The sequence below is a fragment of the Salmo trutta genome, chromosome 28, assembly GCF_901001165.1.
Source record: "Salmo trutta chromosome 28, fSalTru1.1, whole genome shotgun sequence".
Classification (NCBI taxonomy): domain Eukaryota; kingdom Metazoa; phylum Chordata; class Actinopteri; order Salmoniformes; family Salmonidae; genus Salmo; species Salmo trutta.
Genome location: NC_042984.1, coordinates 25,735,570 through 25,757,641, shown reverse-complemented (window position 1 = coordinate 25,757,641; position 22,072 = coordinate 25,735,570). Strand labels below are relative to the sequence as shown.

Genomic DNA, 22,072 nt, shown 5'->3' with positions numbered 1-22,072 from the left:
TAGAATTTTTTTTTTTTGCCTTTGTTCATGATTTTTCAGGGCCCCCATAGTTTCTCAAAAACATGTGAAATCACAAAGGTGTCTGGACCCATTTACTTAAAAAAAAAATAGAGATTTGGTTTAAAAAAATAGCACAGAACTACATACATTTAAAACGTCTCACACAGCCTACATATCAGTATATACAAACAATAGCTATGTCAAATAGGGAAGAGGCGTTGAGGTGTTTCTTTATCTGTTTTTTGATACCAGGCTTGCTGTTCACTTGAGGAATCTTTGATGGAAGGGAGTTCCATGCAATCATCCTGTACATTTTCTTGATTTTGTTATGGTTTTGGGGACTGTGAAATGACCCCTAGTGGCATGTCTGGTGGGTAAGTGTGTGTGTCAGTGCTGTGCGTAAGTTGCCTATGCAAACAATTTGGAATTTCCAACACACTGTTTTTTTAATTAAAAATAAGAAGTGATGTAGTCAGTCTCTCCTACTTTTAGCCAAGAGACTGATATGCATACTGTTGAATTGATTAGGGCTGAACCCATTTAGTCGGCGGTCGATTGTTTGGTCGATAGGCTGTTGGTCGACATTTCTTTAGTCACAAATTGATTTAAGTGGTACACAAGACACCTGTCTGATTCACACCTGTCTCAGTGGACTAATCCATTGCTCCAGCCACGGGGTTGGCGCAGTCCATCACTAAGACGTGGTACTGAAATTGTAAATTATTATTATGTTAGAATAATGTTGCAACACTAATAAATATAATATTATTTTATAACACGCTTTCTCCCGTGATGGATATCGGTTGCTGTTCGCGGTTCTGAAACATAATCTTCAGTACGCCATCAAATTTGTGCCTTTCCCAAATGTTGCTATGTGCATAATAGCGAACTTAACCAGCGTATTGGTGTTGAGAACAATGCGGCTGAGGCAGCAGCAGAGTGAGGAAACGAGGAAACCACCCTTGGCTTAATTGTCTAAGAACATTTAAGAGAGAGTATACCCCAGCTTAAGAAGGTCTATAAGTAATAGTCTAACTGTTAAGCGTGCCTGGCTTTAGAAATCATCCATAATATCTACAGAAATAAGACAGATCCTGCTTCTGTTGCCAGTTTGAGTGATTAATAGCCTACTGAATCTGTGATCATGAATGTTTCACGTAAAGAGAGCAAGGATGGAGGGAATAGTGAATGTTTTTCCACAAAAAATGTGCTATTTTTGTAACAACTTTTCACTCAGAGAAACAAGTAAGAAATGAAATGGCTATAATGATGTTGCAGCTTCAGCATGGAACGTGTGACAAACATTTGCATATAGTTTATTTTATTCAAACACATAGGGTGTGTCTATATGGAAAAGTACACAATTGCAAATGTTGACCGATTTAACTCACGTCAACCAATATTTTATTTTTTGTTGTTGTCTGGGACAGCCCTAGTATTGGTAATAGCCCTCACATTATATTGAAGAGCCAGATGTGCCACTCTGTTCTGGGCCAGATGCAGTTTTTCTAGGTCCTTCTTTTCAGCACCTGACTGGGCAGTAATCAAGATAAGAGAGAACTACAGCCTGCAGGACTTGCTTTGTGGCGTGTGGTGTCAAAACAGAGCATTTCTTTATCATGAACAGACCTCTCCCCATCTTCACAACCATTACATCAATATGTTTTGACTGACAGTTTACAATCCAAGGTAACACCAAGTAATTTAGTCTCCTCAACTTGCTTAACTGTCACTTTATTCATTATCAGATTCAGATGTCTAGAATTTCGGGAATAATTTCTACCAAATACAATGCTCTTAGTTTTATAGATGTTCAGAACTAGTTTATTACTAGCCACCTATTCTAAAACTGACTGCAACTCTCTGTTTAGGGTTGCAGGGATTTCGCTAGCTGTGGTTGCTGACTCATATTGGGTTGAGTCATCAGCATACATAGACACACAGGCTTTGTTTTAATGCCAGTGTCAGGTCAGTGATAAAAATAGAAAAAGAGTAGGGGGCCAAGAGTTGCCCTGCGGTACACCACACTTTACATTATTAACATTAGAGAAGCTTCCATTAAAGAAAACCGTCTCTGTTTTATTTGACAGATGGCTCTGAATCTACGATATGGCAGAGGTTGAAAAGCCTCTGCCATATCAGTTTATGGTCAATAATATCAAAGGCTGCACTGAAATCTAACAGTACAGCTCCCACAATCATCTTATACATTTCTTTCAACCAATTATAAGTAATTTGTGTCAGTGCATTACATGTTGAGTGCCCATCTCTATAAGCATGCTAAAAGTTTGTTAATTTGTTTACAGAGAAATAGCATTGTATCTGGTCAACAAAAAAATGTATCCAAAAGTTGAATAAGCGTCAACAGCAAGCTGATTGGTTGGCTGTTAGAACCAGTAAAGGGTGCTTTACCATTCTTTGGTAACGGAATGACTTTGTTTCCTCGAACCTGGAGGGAAGCCAATTTTTTTTCTTCTCCAGACTCAAATAAAAAAATGACATAGGAGTGGCGATATAGTTCTCTACCATCCTCAATAACTTTCCATTCTAAGTTGTCAATACCAAGTGGTTTCTCATTATTGATGGACAACAATACCTTTTCCACCTCACCCACACTAACAATACACAATTTTGAATTACAATGCTTTCCCTTCATTGTTTGGTATTTTATGCATGAATATAATGGCTCACAGTTGTTGGCATTTCATGCCTAAGTTTTCCTACTTTGCCAATGAAATAGTCAATAAAGTAATTGGCAACATCAAAAGGTTTTGTGATAAATGAGCCATCTGTTTCAATTAAAGATGGCGTCGAATTAGTCTTTCTGCCCCAAAATTTCATTTACATTATACCAAAGCTTTTTTCTCTCATACTTTGTCATTTATCTTTGTTTCATTAATACAATGTATTCTTCTTTTTGTTCAGGTTAGTCACACAATTTTTCAATTTACAGTAAGTTTGTCATTTGGATGTGGGGACAGACTTATTCGCCACTCCTTTTGCCAACCATACAGCTTTTCAAATCCTCATCAATTCCCGGGGCCTTATCAGTTCTAACAGTCTTCTTCTGTAGTGTGCATTTAAATACTCCCCGTTATGGATTTTACAATGGTGGAAATTCCCTCCAGCCAATGCTTTCCTTCAATCTAATGCATTTAAATCCACGACTGAGCGTGTGCAAGCACACACTTTAGGAGAAGCATGGATAATCGGGATGCTGCCATGGCCTCCCAACCATCTCTACTCCGAATGCATCTTTATACACATACATTGAGTGTTCAAAACATTAAGAACACTTGCTCTTTCCATGACATAGACTGACCAGGTGAATGATGATCCCTTATTGATGTCACTTGTTAAATCGAATTCAGTTAATGAAGGGGAGGAGACTGGTTAAAGAAGGATTTTTAAGCTTGAGACTATTGAGACATGGATTGTGTATGTGTGCCATTTTAGAAGGTGAATGAGTAAGACAACGGGATATGATAGCAGGTGCCAGACACACCGGTTTGTGTCAAGAACTGCAACGCTGCTGGGTTTTTCATGCTCAACAGTTTCCCGTGTGAATCAAGAATGGCCCACCACCCAAAGGACATCCAGCTAACTTGAAGCATTGGAGTCAACATGAGCCAGCATCCATGTAGATGTTTCGACACCTTGTAGAGACCATGCCCCGATGAATTGAGGCTGTTCTGAGGGCAAAAGAGGGTGGGTGCAACGCAATATTAGGAAAGTGTTATTTATTTGTACACTATATCTAGAACAAATTGATTTCAAAGGTATTGGTAAGTAAATCAGTGGGATTAGTATGCTTTGCAGTGTATATGAAAAGGTGCAGTCCTGAGACTTTAGTTATTTTTGTCTGTTCCCAGATGGCGAGGATGAGCACGGGTCACATGGAGGGAGACCTGCAGCCTCTCTACCTGCTACTGACTGACTGTTACATCTACCTGCTGAGGAAAGGTGAGGGTTTACTGCTCACCACACTCAGATACTCTTTATTTCTGTCTCACTCTCTCGCTTTCTAATGCTGGGTCCCACGTGGCTCACTTGGTAGAGCATGGGTTGTGGGTTCAATTCCCACAGGGGGAACAATAAAAACATGTATGCACTCACTACTTACTGTAAGTTGTTCTGAATAAGAGCATCTGCTAAATGACCTAAATGTATTAGATTAACATTTGGTGGTGGCTTTTGACTTTGCTTGTCATGCTGTCTCTCTCGCGCTCCCTTTCTCTCGCTCTTTCAGGTGCAGCAGAAAAGCCCTATACAGTGGAGGACGCCATCTCTTACAATGAGTTGGACTATGTCTCTGTGAGTTGTCTATACTGCTGGGATATGTTGTCTACTGTCAAGATTGTCTGTGACTGGTTTCTTGTAGTGTCACATGGTTGTCTTTTCTGCAAGGGCACAATAGGTTTTCTTCAAGGTTAGCTTGAAGGTTGTCTTGGTCAATGTTTAACTTCAGGGTCACGCAGGATCCTTAAATTACAAGGTTCATGAGGTCAGATGGTTCATGAGTTTACTAGGTTCAGGTCGTTCTAGTTGTTGTGTATGTGAATTCCAACATGGCCGACATTCACGCAGCCATTTTGAAAGCCATTGTCCCTGTGACTGTCTGTCATTCAGCTTCAACATGTGCAAATGCAAATTGTCAGTCTTATATGGACAAATGTGCAGCGGCTGGAATTTAAGAAAGCCCAATTCTTATTTCATGGGCTACAGTTATGTAATGGAATTGATTTTCCAGATTGTGTGGATGCCACCATATCATTTTAGGCTATGAAGCACTTTGGGCTGTTTAAGGGAAGTGAATGAAGGAAACCTTAATTTTTATGAAAATTGTTAAAAAGTTGGTTTTATATAGCACATTTGCTTCACGACCATCACCTAAAAAGCTGATGGAGGGGAAAACGGCAAGAAGGAAGAGTTGTCAATGTCCATTCCACTAAGTTGTGCTGTGACATTGTCCCTGTCCGTCTCTCAGGTGGGCGTGGACCAGCAGACGGTCACGCTGGTCTGCACAAACCGAAGACGCCAGTTTCTCCTGGACACATCCGACTCCTCGTTGACTATGTGAGTGCTTCCTCTCCTCTGCCCTGCTCTCCCCTTCTCCCTGGGGGCATCTTTATAGTCTAAGGTGGCTTCCTCTCCCATTTCCTTTCCTCCAAATGCATGGACACTAAAGGGCTGGACTGAGAAATCAAGTTCCTAGTTGGCATGCCCTCACTTAGATCATGTTTTCATATCAGTATGGATGAAGGAGAGGAGACCAGTAGAAGAAATCACTCTTTATCCCTCCCTCTCTTTTCTAATCCAGTATGCTCTTTTTCCTTCTCTCTCTATCCTTCAGCTGGTTCCTGGCAGCCCTGAAGTCGGCCATGATTAAGGGGTGCAGGGAGCCTCCTTACCCCTCGGTGCTGACCGACGCCACCATGGAGAAACTAGCCCTCACTAAGTTTGTCTCCCAGGAGTCTCACTGTGAGGTGAGGAACACGGATATCTAGCTAGGCCTGCACACTAACATCATTTCTCAGGCTCTGTCATGTAAATGAAAGACAAATGTCATGTTGAAAAATGCCTGGATACTAATTTATGCTCAAGAAGTGAAGTATAAATTTGTTTGGAATCAAATTACAATAGGCACTTAACCGTCATCAATTATGGATTAGAGTGCTAATATGCATCAGTAGACATCACCAGCTCAACCATATGTGTTCTACAGTATACACTACTATTCAACAGTTTGGGGTCACTTAGAAATGTCCTTGTTTTTGAAAGAAAAGCACTTTTTTTTGTCCATTTAAAACAACATCAAATTGATCAGAAATACAGTGTAGTCATTTGTAAATGTTGTAAATGACTATTGTAGCTGGAAACGGCAGATATTTAATGGATTATCTACATAGGCGTACAGAGGCCCGTTATCAGCAAACATCACTCCTGTTCCAATGGCACGTTGTGTTAGCTAATCCAAGTTTATAATTTTAAAAGGCTAATTGATCATTAGAAAACCCTTTTGCAGTTATGTTAGCACAGCTGAAAACTGTTGTCCTGATTAAAGAAGCAATAACACTGGCCTTCTTTAGACTAGTTGACTATCTGGAGAATCAGCATTTGAGGGTTTGATTACAGGCTCAATTGGGCCAGAAACAAAGAACTTTCTTCTGAAACTTGCCAGTCTATTCTTGTTCTGAGAAATGAAGGCTGTTCCATGCGAGAAATTGCCAAGAAACTGAAAATCTTGTACAATGCTGTGTACTACTCCCTTCACAGAACAGTGAAGAGGCATCGCCAGGATGCTGGCATTCAAAGCAGAGTTCCAAAGAAAAAGCCATATCTCAGACTGTACAATAAAAGTAAAAGATTAAGATGGGCAAAAGAACACCGAGGAACTCTGCCTAAAAGGCCAGCATCCCGGAGTCGCCTCTTCACTGTTGGTGTTTTGCGGATGCTATTTAATGAAGCTGCCAGTTGAGGACTTGTGAGGCGTCTGTTTCCCAAACTAGACACACTAATGTACTTGTCCTCTTGCTCAGTTGTGCAAAGAGGCCTCCCACTCCTCTTTCTATTCTGGTTATAGCCAATTTGCGGTGTTCTATGAAGGGAGTAGTACACAGCGTTGTACGTGATCTTCAGTTTCTTGGCAATTTCTCGTATGGAATAGACTGACGAGTTTTGAGCCTGTAATCGAACCCACAAATGCTGATGCTCCAGTCTAAAGAAGGCCAGTTTTATTGCTTCTTTAATCAGAACAGTTTTCAGCTGTGCTAACATAATTGCAAAAGGGTTTTCTAATGATCAATTAGCCTTTTAAAATGATAAACTTGGATTAGCTAACACAATGTGCCATTGGAACACAGGAGTGATGGTTGCTGATAATGGGCCTATGTAGATATTCCATATAAAAATCTGCCGTGTACAGCTAAAATAGTCATTTACAACATGAACAATGTCTACACCGTATTTCTGATCAATTTGATGTTATTTTAATAGACAAGCTGATTTTTTTCTTTCAAAAACAAGGACATTTCTAAGTGACCCCAAACTTTTGAATGATAGTGTATATGCTCAACACGTATAACAATGAGTAATAGACAAATGATATAATTGTTTATTGACACTGTCTCTCTGTAGGTTTCTGAAGTGGTCATCCGCCTGTATTCTTTGGTCCACTGGGAGGACCCCATGGATGTGACTCTGGCCCCCCAGACAGCCTTGGTGGGTGCTGGAGACTCCTCCAGCACTAAAGAGGGCCCCTTACTCTACAGAGCAGGCACCACCTACCTGGGCAAGGAGCTGTGGAAGAGCTGTTACCTCGTACTGAGGTATGTATGAGCAGCCATAGGCTTTTAGTGGTGCAATATGCAGAAATCCCTCCACCATAGCCTGGTTGCTAAACTGTTTCCATTTTTTCAGTTTGTGACAAAACAACTAATGTAGATTCATTGTGCAATCTAAACCGCTGTGAAATATATTTTCAATGACCAAAAATATAGTATTTTTAGCTATTTGAAGCCGGGGAGCATAGAAATAGCGCACACAGAACGGATCTACCGCTTATCAGAATTTCAGTCAGAATGACGGATCTATAACTCACATTTCTATGTGAATTTGGTCGGGTCGCCCACAAAGCCACACAGTACGCCTTTTAATATAACCTATCAAATTTCAATCAAATGTGTTTATAAAGCGAAACCACTCGGTCAAAGAACGGCTGGACCTCCTCAGCCATTGCACCAGATGTTGTCATCGGCTGTTCTATTGTAAGAAACATCTTGGTTCCCGGCGCAAAAACCCTATGCTATCCTGGAGCACAAGTACAGGGCATTACAAGCCTGCTTCTGACCGTTCTATGACAGATGCCGGGAGCTGATGCTGTCGTCGTCCATGTGGGGTCAAACGACATTAGGAGTGCTAGCTCGGAACTTCTGAAAATGGATTATGAAGAACTTATTCTAGTACTGAAAGATTCCAAGAAGCGGGCAATTATTTCAGGTCCGGTACCATCGTTGGGCTGCGATGTGAAAGATTTAGCATGCTACTGGCATTACACACCTGGCTAAAAGATTATTGTAGCTCTATTGGAATCACTTTTATAGATAACTTTGACACCTTCTGGAAACCGAGAATGCTGTTCATGAGTGACTGAGTACATCCAAATCATCTTGTCTCCTGGACTCCACACATTAAGGCTGCATTGAGACAATGACTTATCAATGACTCAAGACCAGCTCTGTTAATCCCTACCATTGTGTTGCTGAGTTGTCATAATGCTGCAACAAATGTACATTATCCCAGGGGCTTTGGCAGACACTAAATGCCTCTTGATTCTAAAGCTATTGTATGCAGTAATCATCTGCCTATGAACCTGAGTTATACTGTCAGCACTGAGGCGGTGTGCCCTAGTAGGAAGTCCACTGAGTGTAGCTCACCCTGCAATATCAGCTCAAACATAACTAACATGAGCATGTTTACTTCTGCTAAGTTTCCCAGTAAAGCAATAAAAACAATCAAGCATCCCAGGAAAGTGCAAAAAATAGCCCACATTAACATACAGTTGAATTCGGAAGTGTATATACACCTTAGCCAAATACATTTAAACTCAGTTTTTCACAATTCCTGACATTTAATCCTAGTAAAAATTCCCTGTCTGAGGTCAGTTAGGATCACCACTTTATTTTAAGAATGTGAAATGTCAGAATAATAATGTAGAGTGATTTATTTCAGCTTTTATTTCTTTCATCACATTCCCAGTGGGTCAGAAGTTTACGTTACACTCAATTAGTATTTGGTAGCATTGGCTTAAAATTGTGTAACTTGGGTTAAACCTGTCAGGTAGCCTTCCACAAGCATCCCACAATTATTTGGGTGAATTTTGGCCCATTCCTCCTGACAGAGCTGGTGTAACTGAGTCAGGTTTGCAGGCCTCCATGCTCACACACACTTTTTCCATTCTGCCCACAAAATTTCTATAGGATTGAGGTCAGGGCTTTGTGATGGCCACTCCAGTACCTTGACTTTGTCCATTTTGCCACAACTTTGGAAGTATGCTTAGGTTCATTGTCCATTTTTGGAAGACCCATTTGCGACCAAGCTTTAACTTCCTGACTTATGTCTTGAGATGTTGCTTCAATATATCCACGTACTTTTCCTACCTCATGATGCCATCTTTTGTGAAGTGCACCAGTCCCTCCTGCAGTAAAGCACCCCCACAACATGATACTGCCACCCCTGTGCTTCACGGTTGGGATGGTGTTCTTCGGCTTGCAAGCATCCCCCTTTTTGCTCCAAACATAATGATGGTCATAATGGGCAAGACATAATCCAGGTAGAATCAGGAATTCCCCAGGGCAGCTGTCTAGGTGCCTTTTTTTCAATCTTAACTCAAAGCCATGTCATTAGTTAAGTCAGTGTGTCTGTATGCAGATGACTCAACACTATATACGTTAGCTACTACAGCAACTGAAATGACTGCAACACTTAACAAAGAGCTGCAGTTCGTTTCACAATGGGTGGAAAGGAAAAAGTTTCTTATATTTCACCAACTAAAAGCATTGTATTTGGAACATATCATTCACTAAAACCTAAATCTCAACTAAAACTTGTAGTTAATAATATGGAAATTGAGCAAGTTGCGGTGACTAAACTGCTTGGAGCAACCCTGGATTGTAAACTGTCATAGTCAAAACATGTTGATACAACAGGAGCTAAGATGGGGAGAAGTCTGTCCATAATAAAGCGCTCCTCTGCCTTCTTATCAACGCTATCAACAAGGCAGGTCTTACAGGCCCTACTTTTGTCTCACCTGGACTGTTTGGTCTTGTGGTCAGGTGCCGCAAAGAGGGACTTAGGAATATTACAATTCGTCAGGACAGGGCAGCATGGCTGGCCCTTAAATGTACACAGGGAGCTAACATTTAATATATTATATTTGTCAATTTCTCCTGGCTCAAAGTAGAGGAGAGGATGACTTCATCACTACTTGTTTTTGTAAGTAGTGTTGACAAGCTGAATGCACAGAGGTGTCTGTTTAAACGACTAGCACACAGCTCAGACACCCATGCATACCCCACAAGACATTCCACCAGAGGTCTCTTCACAATTCCCAAGTCCAGAAAATACTATAGGAGGCGCACAGTACTGCATAGAGCCATGACTACATGGAACTCTATATTTCACATCAGGTAACTGATGCAAGCATTAGAATCAGATTTAAGAAACAGATAAAAATACACCTTATGGAACAGCGTGGGGAATGTGAAGACACAGACACAGGTACTCACATATGCACACACATGCTAGCACACAAACTCTACACAGAAGTACATTGTAATATTGTTGTTTTGTAATGTAGATATGTAGTGGTGCAATAATGTTATTATGTACTGTTATCTTTTGTTTTATGTGTGATGTAAAAGTGCCTTATTGTGTTTGGACCCCTTGGCAGCAGCTAATGGGGATCCCTAATAAATACAAAGGTCAAGAATCTGCATCTCTCACATGGATAGGCAGACCATTCCATAAAAATGTAGCTCCATAGGAGAAAGCTCTGCCTCTGGCTGTTTGCTTAGAATTTCTAGGTACAATAAGTAGGCCTGCATCTTGTGACTGTAGCATACGTGTAGGTATGTACGGCAGGACTAAATCGGAGAGATGGGTAGGAGCAAGTCCATGTAGGTTAGCAGTAAAACCTTGAAATCAGCCCTAGTCTTAACAGGACGCCAGTGTGGAGAGGCTAGTTGTGGAGTAATATGATCACATTTTTTGGTTCTAGTCAAGTCTATTTAGTGCTTTATCCGGGTAGTCGTAGAGTACAGCGTTACAGTAGTCTAATTTAGAAGTGACAAAAGCATGGATTAGGTTTTCTGCATAATTCTTTGGCAAAACGTTAGGATTTTTTGCAATTTTACGAAGATGGGGAAAAAAGCTGCCCTTGAAATATTCTTGATATGTTCATCAAATGAGAGATCAAGGTCCAGAGTAACACCAAGGTTCTTCAGTTTTTTTGGAGACTGCTGTACAACCATCAAGATTAATTGTCAGATCAAACTGCAGATCTCTTTGTTTCTTGGACCTAGAACTAGCATCTCGGTTCATGTCTGAAGCATAGGCTTCCAGGGTATGCAATTTTGGGGCCTCACCATGTTTCATTGAATTGTAAAGCTGTGAATCATCCGCATGTTAGTGAATATTGACATTGTGTTTACGTAGGACATCAAGAGGTAGAATATATAGTGAAAATAGTAGTGGTCCTAAAACAGAACCTTGAGGAAGACTGAAACTTGCGATTGATTTGTCAGAGGACAAACCATCCATATATTTCCAACTGATAAGATCTAAACCAGGCAAGAACTTGTCTGTGTTGACCAATTTCGAGTTTCCAATCTCGCCTAAAGAATGTTGGGATCGATGGTGTCAAGCAGCATTAAGGTCTAGGAGCACAAGGATGGATGCAAAACCTTGGTCTGACGCCATTGAAAGGTAATTTACCACCTTCACGAGTGTGGTCTTAGTACTATGATGGAGTCTAAAAGAGACTGGATCCTTTCGTATTAATTTTTCTTCAGGATGGCAGGAAGTAGATTTGATATAGGCCGGTTTTTAGTTAACATTTTCCAGGAGAGGCTTTATTTCTACCACTTTTAGTGAGTTTGATACACATCTGGAGGATAGGGAGACGTTTATTATGATTAACACAGGAATTAGTTATTGTAGTAGTTTAGTTGGAATAGGGTCCAGTAGGGAGCTGGAAGGTTTAGAGGCCATGACTTTTTTCATAAATGCGTCGAGAGATACAGGATTTTTTTAAAACTCCATCTCCATTGATCCTAGGTCTTGGCAGTTCTGTGCAGGCTCAGGGCAAATGAGTTATAGGGAAATATGCATGTTCAAAGAGGAGTCCTTAATTTGCTTTCTAATGATCAAATCAAATTATATTTGTTACATGCGTCGAATACAACAGGTGTAGGCCTTGCAGTGAAATGCTTACTTACAAGCCCTTAACCAACAATGCAGTTTGAGGAAAATACCTAAAAAAAGAAGTAAGAGATAAGAATAACAAATAATTAAAGAGCAGCAGTAAATAACAATAGCGGGGATATATACAGGGGGTACCAGTACAGAGTCAATGTGCGGGGGCACCGGTATTGAGGTAATATGTATGTGTAGGTAGAGTTATTAAAGTGACTATGCATAGATAATAACATAGAGTAGCAACAGCGTAGAAGGGGGGGCAATGCAAATAGTCCGGGTTGCCATTTGATTAGCTGTTCAGGAGTTTTATGGCTTGGGGGTAGAAGCTGTTTAGAAGCCTCTTGGACCTAGACTTGGCGCTCAGGTACTGCTTGTTGCGGTAGCAGAGAGAACAGTCTAACTCGGGTGGCTGGAGTCTGACAATTTTTAGGGCCTTCTTCTGACACTGCCTGGTATAAAGGTCCTGGATGGCGGAAGCTTGTCCCTGATGATGTACTGGGCCATACGCACTACCCTCTGTAGTGCCTTGCGGTCGTAGGCCAAGCAGTTGCCCTACCAGGCAGTGATGCAACCTGTCAGGATGCTCTCGATGGTGCAGCTGTAAAGCCTTTTGAGCATCTGAGGACCCATGCCAAATCCTTTCAGTCTCCTGAGGGGGAATAGGTTTTGTCATGCCCTCTTCACGACAGTCTTGGTTAATGAATTCATTACTGCTGAAGTGAAGGCCATCACTTTGGCTTTGCGACAGTATAACATTTTTGGGGGGGGATTTTTAGTTTTTATTCTCCTCAATCCGTTTGGAAAAGTAGGCAGATCGAGCAGCAGTGAGGGCTCTTCGATATTGTACGGTATTGTCTTTCCAAGCTTGTTGGAAGTCTTCCAGTTTGGTGGAGCGACATTTCCGTTCCAATGTAAACTTAACGCATGTTGGACAAAACCCACTGAGTCAATGATGGCTCTGAAAGCCTTTTAGTGGGTCTGTGGACTTTTCCATGTGAATATTGATGTCACCAAAAATGTTATCTGCCATGACTACGAAGTCCGATTTAGAAATTCAGGGAACTCCATAGATTTCACCATAGATTTCATAGATTTCATGACTTGAAGCTCAAAAGACAAATGCATTCATTTTTTTTCTAGATCAAGGCACAGACACGGGTGTCTCAATGGGTAAAGCTGTGCTGACTACACTGACTGTGCTAGTGGCAGACTGTCAGGCTGGCTAACATTGTGGAGTTAGTGCCCTGTCTATGTTGATAGAGAAGACGAGAGCTGCTGTAGAGCACATCATTCCCCTTAACTGGGAGGGGGCCAGAGACAATTACTCGATGCCAACACATCTTTCTAGCTAAGTTGCAAGCTGAAGTTATGTTGAGCTTGGTGACCTGACTGTTTCATCCTAACATTGTTAGTGCCGACATGGACAACATACCCCTATGCCATCTACACGTGCCAGTTTCAGCCTTAGCCAGCACCGTCTTCAGATTAGCCTTTACGTCGGTAGCCCTGCCCCCTGGTAAACAATGTATGATCGCTGGATGATTATTTTTGAGTCGAATATTGCGGGTAATGGAGTCTCCAAGGACTAGGGTTTTCAATTTGTGGGAGGGAGGCTTTGGCAGCTCAGACTCGGGTAGAGGAGAGACCTGAGAAGGCTCGGGCTCTGACTCAGTGGGGAAAACCGGTTGAAAGTTAATATCGCCTGAGTGAGCGGCACCGGTGGAGCATGCTGACAGCATTGCTTTCCAGAAGCCATGAGAAAATCATCTAGCTGCTGGGACTGTGCAGGGGATTAACACAACTACCTGTATTTATTGGTACCACAGACGCTGTATCATCCTTTCCTACACTTAAATTGCTCTTGCCTAACGATTTGCGTCTGATGCGGAGCTTGCAACTCTGCTATCCTCACCATAATGTGATAGTTCTCCTGTATATTATGAGTACAGCGAATGCAATGAGAAGGCATAATGTTACTTAGCTTTTTTCGGCTGGAGGAGGTCCTGCAGATCTCAGTCCAGATAAAGTGTCCAGGGTGAAAATGATGTGTGAGGACAAAGCTAAGGTGTTGGTAAATTTGTTAAATACAGTTTGATTAAATAGTTATTAAGAGTAAAAAGCCAAATATCAACAAGCAGTACAGCAGTATGGAGACAACACCTTGTTATTAGAAATTATAAAGGCTCATGCATGCTTATAGCAAGTAATAAACCATTATACTTGAATGCTTTAAGTGTTACCGATTTTACATATCTGCCTCTTACATTTGTAATAGAATGTTGTGTAACTTTACTTCAACAGGTTGAAGTATGGCTGCAATAACCATTTAACATGTTCTTATTTTAATGCAACTGCAATATTAAATGTAATAATATAATGCTAATCATACATTTCAAATGAAAAGCTCTTTCATACATTTCATATAATAATACATTTCAATAATGTGATCCTCTTGTCCAGCAATGGGAATCTGTACCAGTATACAGAAAAGAGTGATGCGACACCACTGATGTCCATCACTATGGGGTAAGTCATTCTGTGATACTGCTCATACTCATGTGTGCTGTGTTTGTTTATGGTGGGGTAATTTTCACAAGAGATTGGATTTGTGGCTAGAGCTTTTATGGATCAAGTGGTTAGAACAAGTGGACTGGGTTCGAACATACACTGCTCAAAAAAATAAAGGGAACACTTAAACAACACAATGTAACTCCAAGTCAATCACACTTCTGTGAAATCAAACTGTCCACTTAGGAAGCAACACTGATTGACAATAAATTTCACATGCTGTTGTGCAAATGGAATAGACAACAGGTGGAAATTATAGGCAATTAGCAAGACACCCCCAATAAAGGAGTGGTTCTGCAGGTGGTGACCACAGACCACTTCTCAGTTCCTATGCTTCCTGGCTGATGTTTTGGTCACTTTTGAATGCTGGCGGTGCTTTCACTCTAGTGGTAGCATGAGACGGAGTCTACAACCCACACAAGTGGCTCAGGTAGTGCAGCTCATCCAGGATGGCACATCAATGCGAGCTGTGGCAAGAAGGTTTGCTGTGTCTGTCAGCGTAGTGTCCAGAGCATGGAGGCGCTACCAGGAGACAGGCCAGTACATCAGGAGATGTGGAGGAGGCCGTAGGAGGGCAACAACCCAGCAGCAGGACCACTACCTCCGCCTTTGTGCAAGGAGGAGCAGGAGGAGCACTGCCAGAGCCCTGCAAAATGACCTCCAGCAGGCCACAAATGTGCATGTGTCTGCTCAAACGGTCAGAAACAGACTCCATGAGGGTGGTATGAGGGCCCGACGTCCACAGGTGGGGGTTGTGCTTATAGCCCAACACCGTGCAGGACGTTTGGGATTTGCCAGAGAACACCAAGATTGGCAAATTCGCCACTGGCGCCCTGTGCTCCTCACAGATGAAAGCAGGTTCACACTGAGCACATGTGACAGACGTGACAGAGTCTGGAGACGCCGTGGAGAACGTTCTGCTGCCTGCAACATCCTCCAGCATGACCGGTTTGGCGGTGGGTCAGTCATGGTGTGGGGTGGCATTTCTTTGGGGGGCCGCACAGCCCTCTATGTGCTCGCCAGAGGTAGCCTGACTGCCATTAGGTACCGAGATGAGATCCTCAGACCCCTTGTGAGACCATATACTGGTGCGGTTGGCCCTGGGTTCCTCCAAATGCAAGACAATGCTAGACCTCATGTGGCTGGAGTGTGTCAGCAGTTCCTGCAAGAGGAAGGCATTGATGCTATGGACTGGCCCGCCCGTTCCCCAGATCTGAATCCAATTGAGCACATCTGGGACATCATGTCTCGCTCCATCCACCAACACCACAGACTGTCCAGGAGTTGGCGGATGCTTTAGTCCAGGTCTGGGAGGAGATCCCTCAGGAGACCATCCGCCACCTCATCAGGAGCATGCCCAGGAGTTGTAGGGAGGTCATACAGGCACGTGGAGGCCACACACACTACTGAGCCTCATTTTGACTTGTTTTAAGGACATTACATCAAAGTTGGATCAGCTGTAGTGTGGTTTTTCCACTTTAATTTTGAGTGTGACTCCAAATCCAGACCTCCATGGGTTGATAAATTGGATTTCCATTGATTTATTGTTGTGTGATTTTGTTGTCAGCACATTCAACTATGTAAAGAAAAAAGTATTGAATAAGATTATTTCATTCATTCAGATCTAGGATGTGTTATTTTAGTGTTCCCTTTATTTTTTTGAGCAGTATAGTTGATCACACTTATTTTGCTGAATCATCAGAAGTCATTATTTGAGAAATACCCATAGGTACTATATCTATTGCTATGAAAAACAAATATTTCACCCTCTCTTATTTAATTGGAAATAGTAGACTATGGTTGACTTTTCATCTTTTAATTGTTGTTTGACCATCTGTGTACTATCTTTTTCTTAATCCAGGGGTGAGCACTGCGGAGGTTGCCGGCGCTTCAACAGCACAGAGTTGCCTCATGCCTTCCAGGTGATCCTCACAGAGCGGCCTCCTCTGGTGCTGAGCGCTGACAGTGAGGGAGACATGTCCGACTGGATGCTGGTGCTCTGCCAGTCAGTCTCCAAAGGGGTGAGGAGATGCACACGCTGCACTCTGACACAGATGCACTTTGACTCACACACACTGTGTACACACACACTCACATATCACCTACATACTTCCCAGCACATGTTTAAAACTCACCTCATGGCTGCTTGGCTTTGCTCACAGCCCTGGGCAAGAATTTGTGACCATGCATGGCTGTACAAGCAGATTTTGCCATGTTATTGGCATGAGGAGCAGAGTACCCTAGTAGTATTCAAAACCTTTGTATGCATGAACATGTCGTTCCTTCTCTCCCACCTTTTTGAGTACAGTTTCTCCAGATTAAATCGAAGATTCCCTGCAGAAAAGGGATCTTTCCATGATTTTCAGATTATTTCAATTTTGTTTATCAGTAGCTCTTAAGTACATAGGCTAAATACAGTTAAAGTCAGATGTTTACATACACCTTAGCCAAATACTTTTAAACTCAGTTTTTCCCAATTCCTGACATTTAATCCTAGTAAAAATTCCCTCTTTTAGGTCAGTTAGGATCACCACTTTATTTTAAGAATGTGAAATGTCAGAATAATAGTAGAGAGTGATTAATTTCAGCTTTTATTTCTTTCATCACATTCCCAGTGGGTCAGAAGTTTACATACACTCAATTAGTATTTGGTAGCATTGCCTTTAAATTGTTGAACTTGGGTCAAATGTTTAGGGTAGCTTTCCACAAGCTTCCCGCAATAAATTGGGTGAATTGTGGCCCATTCCTCCTGACAGTGCTGGTGTAACTGAGTCAGGTTTGTAGGCCTCCTTGCTCGCACACGCTTTTTCAGTTCTGCCCACAAAGCTTCTATGGGATTGAGGTCAGGGCTTTGTGATGGCCACTCCAATACCTTGACTTTGTTGTCCTTAAGCCATTTTGCCACAACTTTTGAAGTATGCTTGGGGTCATTGTCCATTTGTAAGACCCATTTGCGACCAAGCTTTAACTTGCTGACTGATGTCTTAAGATGTTGCTTCAATATATCCACATAATGTTCCTGCCTCATGATTTCATCTATTTTGTGAAGTGCACCAGTCCCTCCTGCAGCAAAGCACCCCCACAACATGATGCTGTCCGTGCTTCACGGTTGGGATGGTGTTCTTCGGCTTCCAAGCATCCCCCTTTTTCCTCCAAACATAACGATGGTCATTGTGGCCAAACAGTTCTATTTTTGTTTCATCAGACCAGAGGACATTTCTCCAAAAAGTACGATCTTTGTCCCCATGTGCAGTTGCAAACCGTAGTCTGGCTCTTTTTATGGCGGTTTTGGAGCAGTCTTCCTTGCCGAGCGGCCTTTCAGGTTATGTCGATATAGGACTCGTTTTACTGTGGATATAGATACTTTTGTACCTGTTTCCTCCAGCATCTTCACAAGGTCCTTTGCTGTTGTTCTGGGATTGATTTGCACTTTTCGCACCAAAGTATGTTAATCTCTAGGAAACAGAACGCGTCTCCTTCCTGAGTGGTATGACGGCTGCGTGGTCCCATTGTGTGTATACTTGTGTACTATTGTTTGTACAGATGTACGTGGTACCTTCAGGCGTTTAGAAATTGCTCCCAAGGATGAACCATACTTGTGGAGGTCTACAATTTATTTTCTGAGGTCTTGGCTGATTTCTTTTGATTTTCCCATGATATCAAGCAAAGAGACACTGAATTTGAAGGTAGGCATTGAAATACATCCACAGGTACACCTCCAATTGACTCAAATGATGTCAATTAGCCTATCAGAAGCTTCTAAAGCCATTTTCTGGAATTTTCAAAGCTGTTTTAAAGGCACAGTCAACTTAGTGTATGTAAACTTCTGACCCACTGGAATTGTGATACAGTGAATTATAAGTGAAATAATCTGTCTGTAAACAATTGTTGGAAAAATTGTCATGCAAAAAGTCGATGTCCTAAGTGACTTGCCATAACTATAGTTGTTAACAAGAAATTTGTGGAGTTGTTGAGAAACGAGTTTTAATGACTCCAACCTAAGTGTATGTAAACTTCCGACTTCAACTGTATGTCTGTATTTTATAATTCAATTAGACTGGTTTCCCTAGAGCCCCCCCCCCCCACCCAATATAAATGTTTTCATTATTTAACCCTCATCTGTGATTGCAGGTGATCCCCCAGGGAGTGGCGCCCACGCCGTGTATCCCCTGTTGCCTGGTGGTGACGGACAGGGAACTGCTGACATGCCACCAGGACTGCCAGACCAGCTTCTTCCGCTCGCTGGGCAGAGCTGAGCTCTCTGACATTAGTTCTGTCAGCCTGGAGGACGACAAGGAGTACTGTGTTGTTGTGAGTGACTTCACGCCTGCCTAACCTCTGACCAAATGGAGGTTGTCCTCACTTTCCTGTGCTCTCTAGTCTTTTCTTTCTGTCTCAATTAAATTCTCAGAACAGATTGAATTTGTTCTATTGAACATGAACACTATAAAGGCATTTTATTTATATGAAGAATATTGTAGATAATAGGCTGAATCTACCGCACATCCAAAAACGATTAGTAAAGGTGCTGGAGGCAAAATGCTAAACTGGAGAAACAGGAGAAAGTCTGCATACTTCCAGTCTGATGGAAATGTATTTTAAAAGTAGATGAGCTATCATGAAGGTCGACTGACTGAAAGCTCAGCTGCTATTAAAATCCATTGCATCTGACTGGAAATGTGCAGATACTTTTTCCTGTTTATCGAATTATATGAAGAATGCCTTGGGTCCTCGTGTTTTCATTATCAACTAACCCCTTAACCAAAGAGCACCTTCAAACTGGAAAGATGCGCTTCCCATCCATTTTTCTTCTCAATTAAATATTACTATTAATCCCTGAGGGGAAATTAGAAAGGCATTGACAGGTATTGGCGTTGACTGTTTATCTTGCCCCATATCGTTTTTCTCTGACATTCTCCCTTTCTCTTTTTCTGTTTCTCTCACTCTCTACTCGCTCCCTCTGTATGTCTCTTGTCTTGACCTCTCCCTCACATTCTCTCCCCATCTCTTTCTTTGTGTGTAGGAGTTTGCATTGGACCGAGCTCAGTTCCTGCCTCCCTGGGTGCTGTACTTCAGTGGCTGTGAAGAGAGAGACCGCCTGCTGGAGGCGCTAGAGAGTGCCTGGAGAGACATTTTCCAGGTAAGGTAGAGAAGAATGGAAGAGGAAAGGATTTGTTGTGACAGTAAAAGCAGTATATCAATAACATGATTTCCTGTGTCTGTCTCAATCTCTTTCTCACACTTTTTTTTCCCACCCCTCTTTCATTTTCTTGTGATGATCCAGGTGTGTCTGCCTCGTAGGAGGGTGTCAGAGTCGTTGGTGCAGAAGCGTTGTGGCGATGCCCTGGCTCTGATGAGGAGCGCCTGGCAGAGGAGCGACAGCATTGCCCGGGGACGTGCCCAGAGAGAGCCCTGGTGCTGACGGACAAACAGACAGCAGAGTGACAGATAGGTGGACGAAAAGGCTTAGGACAAAAGGCTTTCACTAGCACTCCTTCTCTAAACACCAGGATTCGGGTCAATCGCATTCAAAATTTGTCAATTCTGGAAGTGGATAGAAAATGGGCCATTATTTTTTTATGAGGATTTTTTTTTGATCGTTGAATTGAATTTGATTGGGAGACAGAGTTTTAATAGCATTAACACCAAACCTGTTAATTATGACAATAGCCAAATAGAGGGAAACACTCTCTCTCCGTTTTGTGTACATTATGAAGATTATAAGTTAAGTATACGAGGGGTCGCATCATCAACAGATGTTGCGAGGCGAACGTCAGTTTGAATCTCAGTTCACACTCCTGGCCTTCACAAATATGTATGTTCTGCTTGACTTTCCTCTTGTCATTGAGACAGACGTTAGGGTAGGAACTGCACTCCTTACTCTATAGAATAAGACGTTGTTCGCTGACAGCTTTAAGGTGTTATTTTGAACCTTAACGACTGCACCACGTTTATAGTGTGGTGTACGGCGCAGTATACTTTTGACTTATATTATAATCAATCCGTACTCAAATGTACATTGCCCATCCCTCCATGAATCCAGACATACATTGGTTTCCTCTTATATAGGTTTGCTAATTGAAAAATACCTCACAAAACTCAACCCTTCTCTCCAATGCACAGGTTGTGATGGATATTTTGCTCAAGGATCGACGGTCACTTGAAGTGGCCTAAACTATGAAGGATGTCTATGGAGAGTTTACCACTTGGACTGTGATGTTAACATCACTCATCTATTGCCTTTGTCAGCCATCTTGGTTTACCATTGGGTTTTCCACTTTTAGTTATGATGGTTTGGTATCATAGCAGGGAATGGGCTAACCTAGCATGGATACACTTTTAACAAGAAGGATGAGAGGAGAGACTAACTTGCCATCGAATGCGAGATTGCACATTGCTTTTGGGTTTCGTCCATGTTGTTCGATTTTGAGGGGACTGATAAGTTCATTGGGGTTGTGTGCAAAGTTCATGTTCAGTGTTATTTTTTAATTTTAAGCAAATAGTTGTTTATTTGTAACACGACTTGTTATGGTAGTGTAATTTTGTGCAATTTATAAAGGGGATATGTTTACTTTAATTTTTTAGTTTTTGTTCTAGTCTTTGTTATTTTGAGTGAGTACTCCTTTATCAGGCGAGTGTCTGTCATTGCATTTTAGATGTTGAGAGTGGCCTGGTCAAAATGTGGGAAATGTCAATGTCGTTATGTTCTACGACTAGTGGAGGTATTGGTGCATCCCTACTTTATTATACTCCCTGTAGTTTTAATATTGCTCAGAATAGAAGGTAGTCATTAGTTATTTCGTCCCATTGGGAGAACACACAATGAAGTGGTAATATCGCTGTTGAGCCACAACAGACCATTGGTTGTAGTTATACTACAATCAATCCATATGCATTAGGGAAAAAATCGAGTTGACTAGTGATTATACTACTTCATTCATATGATTTGTCATTGCATTAATCCAATTTACCCCTAACAAAATCTATCACCCACCTCATATTCTATTGATACATAAGTAAAAGTAAATCATCCTCACAAATATTATTTTGACAATGTAGCTAATTACTGATGTAGACATGTCAAAATTCGATTTTTGTGTTGCTATTGACGAGAGGGGAATTTGTCCAATGCCATTGCTATCCTGGAATTGCTATCCTGGAATTGCTCTATCATCAGAAGGTTTCTGGAGGCTTTCAGCTTCATTGCCAGTTGCTGATAATCATGTGCCCTTTTTCATTACCTTAATTCGATTGGAGATAATGGCCGCAGGCCCCGTTTTTACCAAATAAAGCATTACTCTTGAATGTGGCCTTATACTACTGTTGAGAATTGGGCTTCTGACAAGTCATAATACACACACTGTTTAAGTGTCACTATAAGACCCATGTGTGTTCCTTGTCTAACCATTTGCATTATAGTAATAGTAGTAAACATATTCTCTGCTTTGAGCATTGTGGTCTTGCCTCTATTCTGCTTTTTCTGTAGGCGTGGGAAGCCAACATCCTAGCATTTTGCATCTCAGGTTAG

General features: G+C 41.8%; 1 protein-coding gene across 2 annotated transcripts in view; it reads left to right on the top strand.

Annotated features, from left to right (window-relative positions):
* LOC115165868 (pleckstrin homology domain-containing family M member 2) overlaps window positions 1–21,451 on the top strand; it is a 38,758-nt gene extending 17,307 nt beyond the window's left edge. For both annotated transcript variants that reach the window (XM_029719313.1, XM_029719312.1), the window contains 10 exons: window positions 3,873–3,963; window positions 4,250–4,314; window positions 4,988–5,076; window positions 5,354–5,486; window positions 7,138–7,328; window positions 14,437–14,502; window positions 16,406–16,565; window positions 18,676–18,855; window positions 19,568–19,684; window positions 19,829–21,451. In XM_029719313.1, the coding sequence (XP_029575173.1) occupies window positions 3,873–3,963; window positions 4,250–4,314; window positions 4,988–5,076; window positions 5,354–5,486; window positions 7,138–7,328; window positions 14,437–14,502; window positions 16,406–16,565; window positions 18,676–18,855; window positions 19,568–19,684; window positions 19,829–19,966 (1,230 nt within the window). In that variant the 3' untranslated portion in view covers window positions 19,967–21,451. The remainder of the gene's footprint in view (window positions 1–3,872; window positions 3,964–4,249; window positions 4,315–4,987; window positions 5,077–5,353; window positions 5,487–7,137; window positions 7,329–14,436; window positions 14,503–16,405; window positions 16,566–18,675; window positions 18,856–19,567; window positions 19,685–19,828) is intronic.
* The last annotated feature ends 621 nt before the right edge of the window (window positions 21,452–22,072 follow it).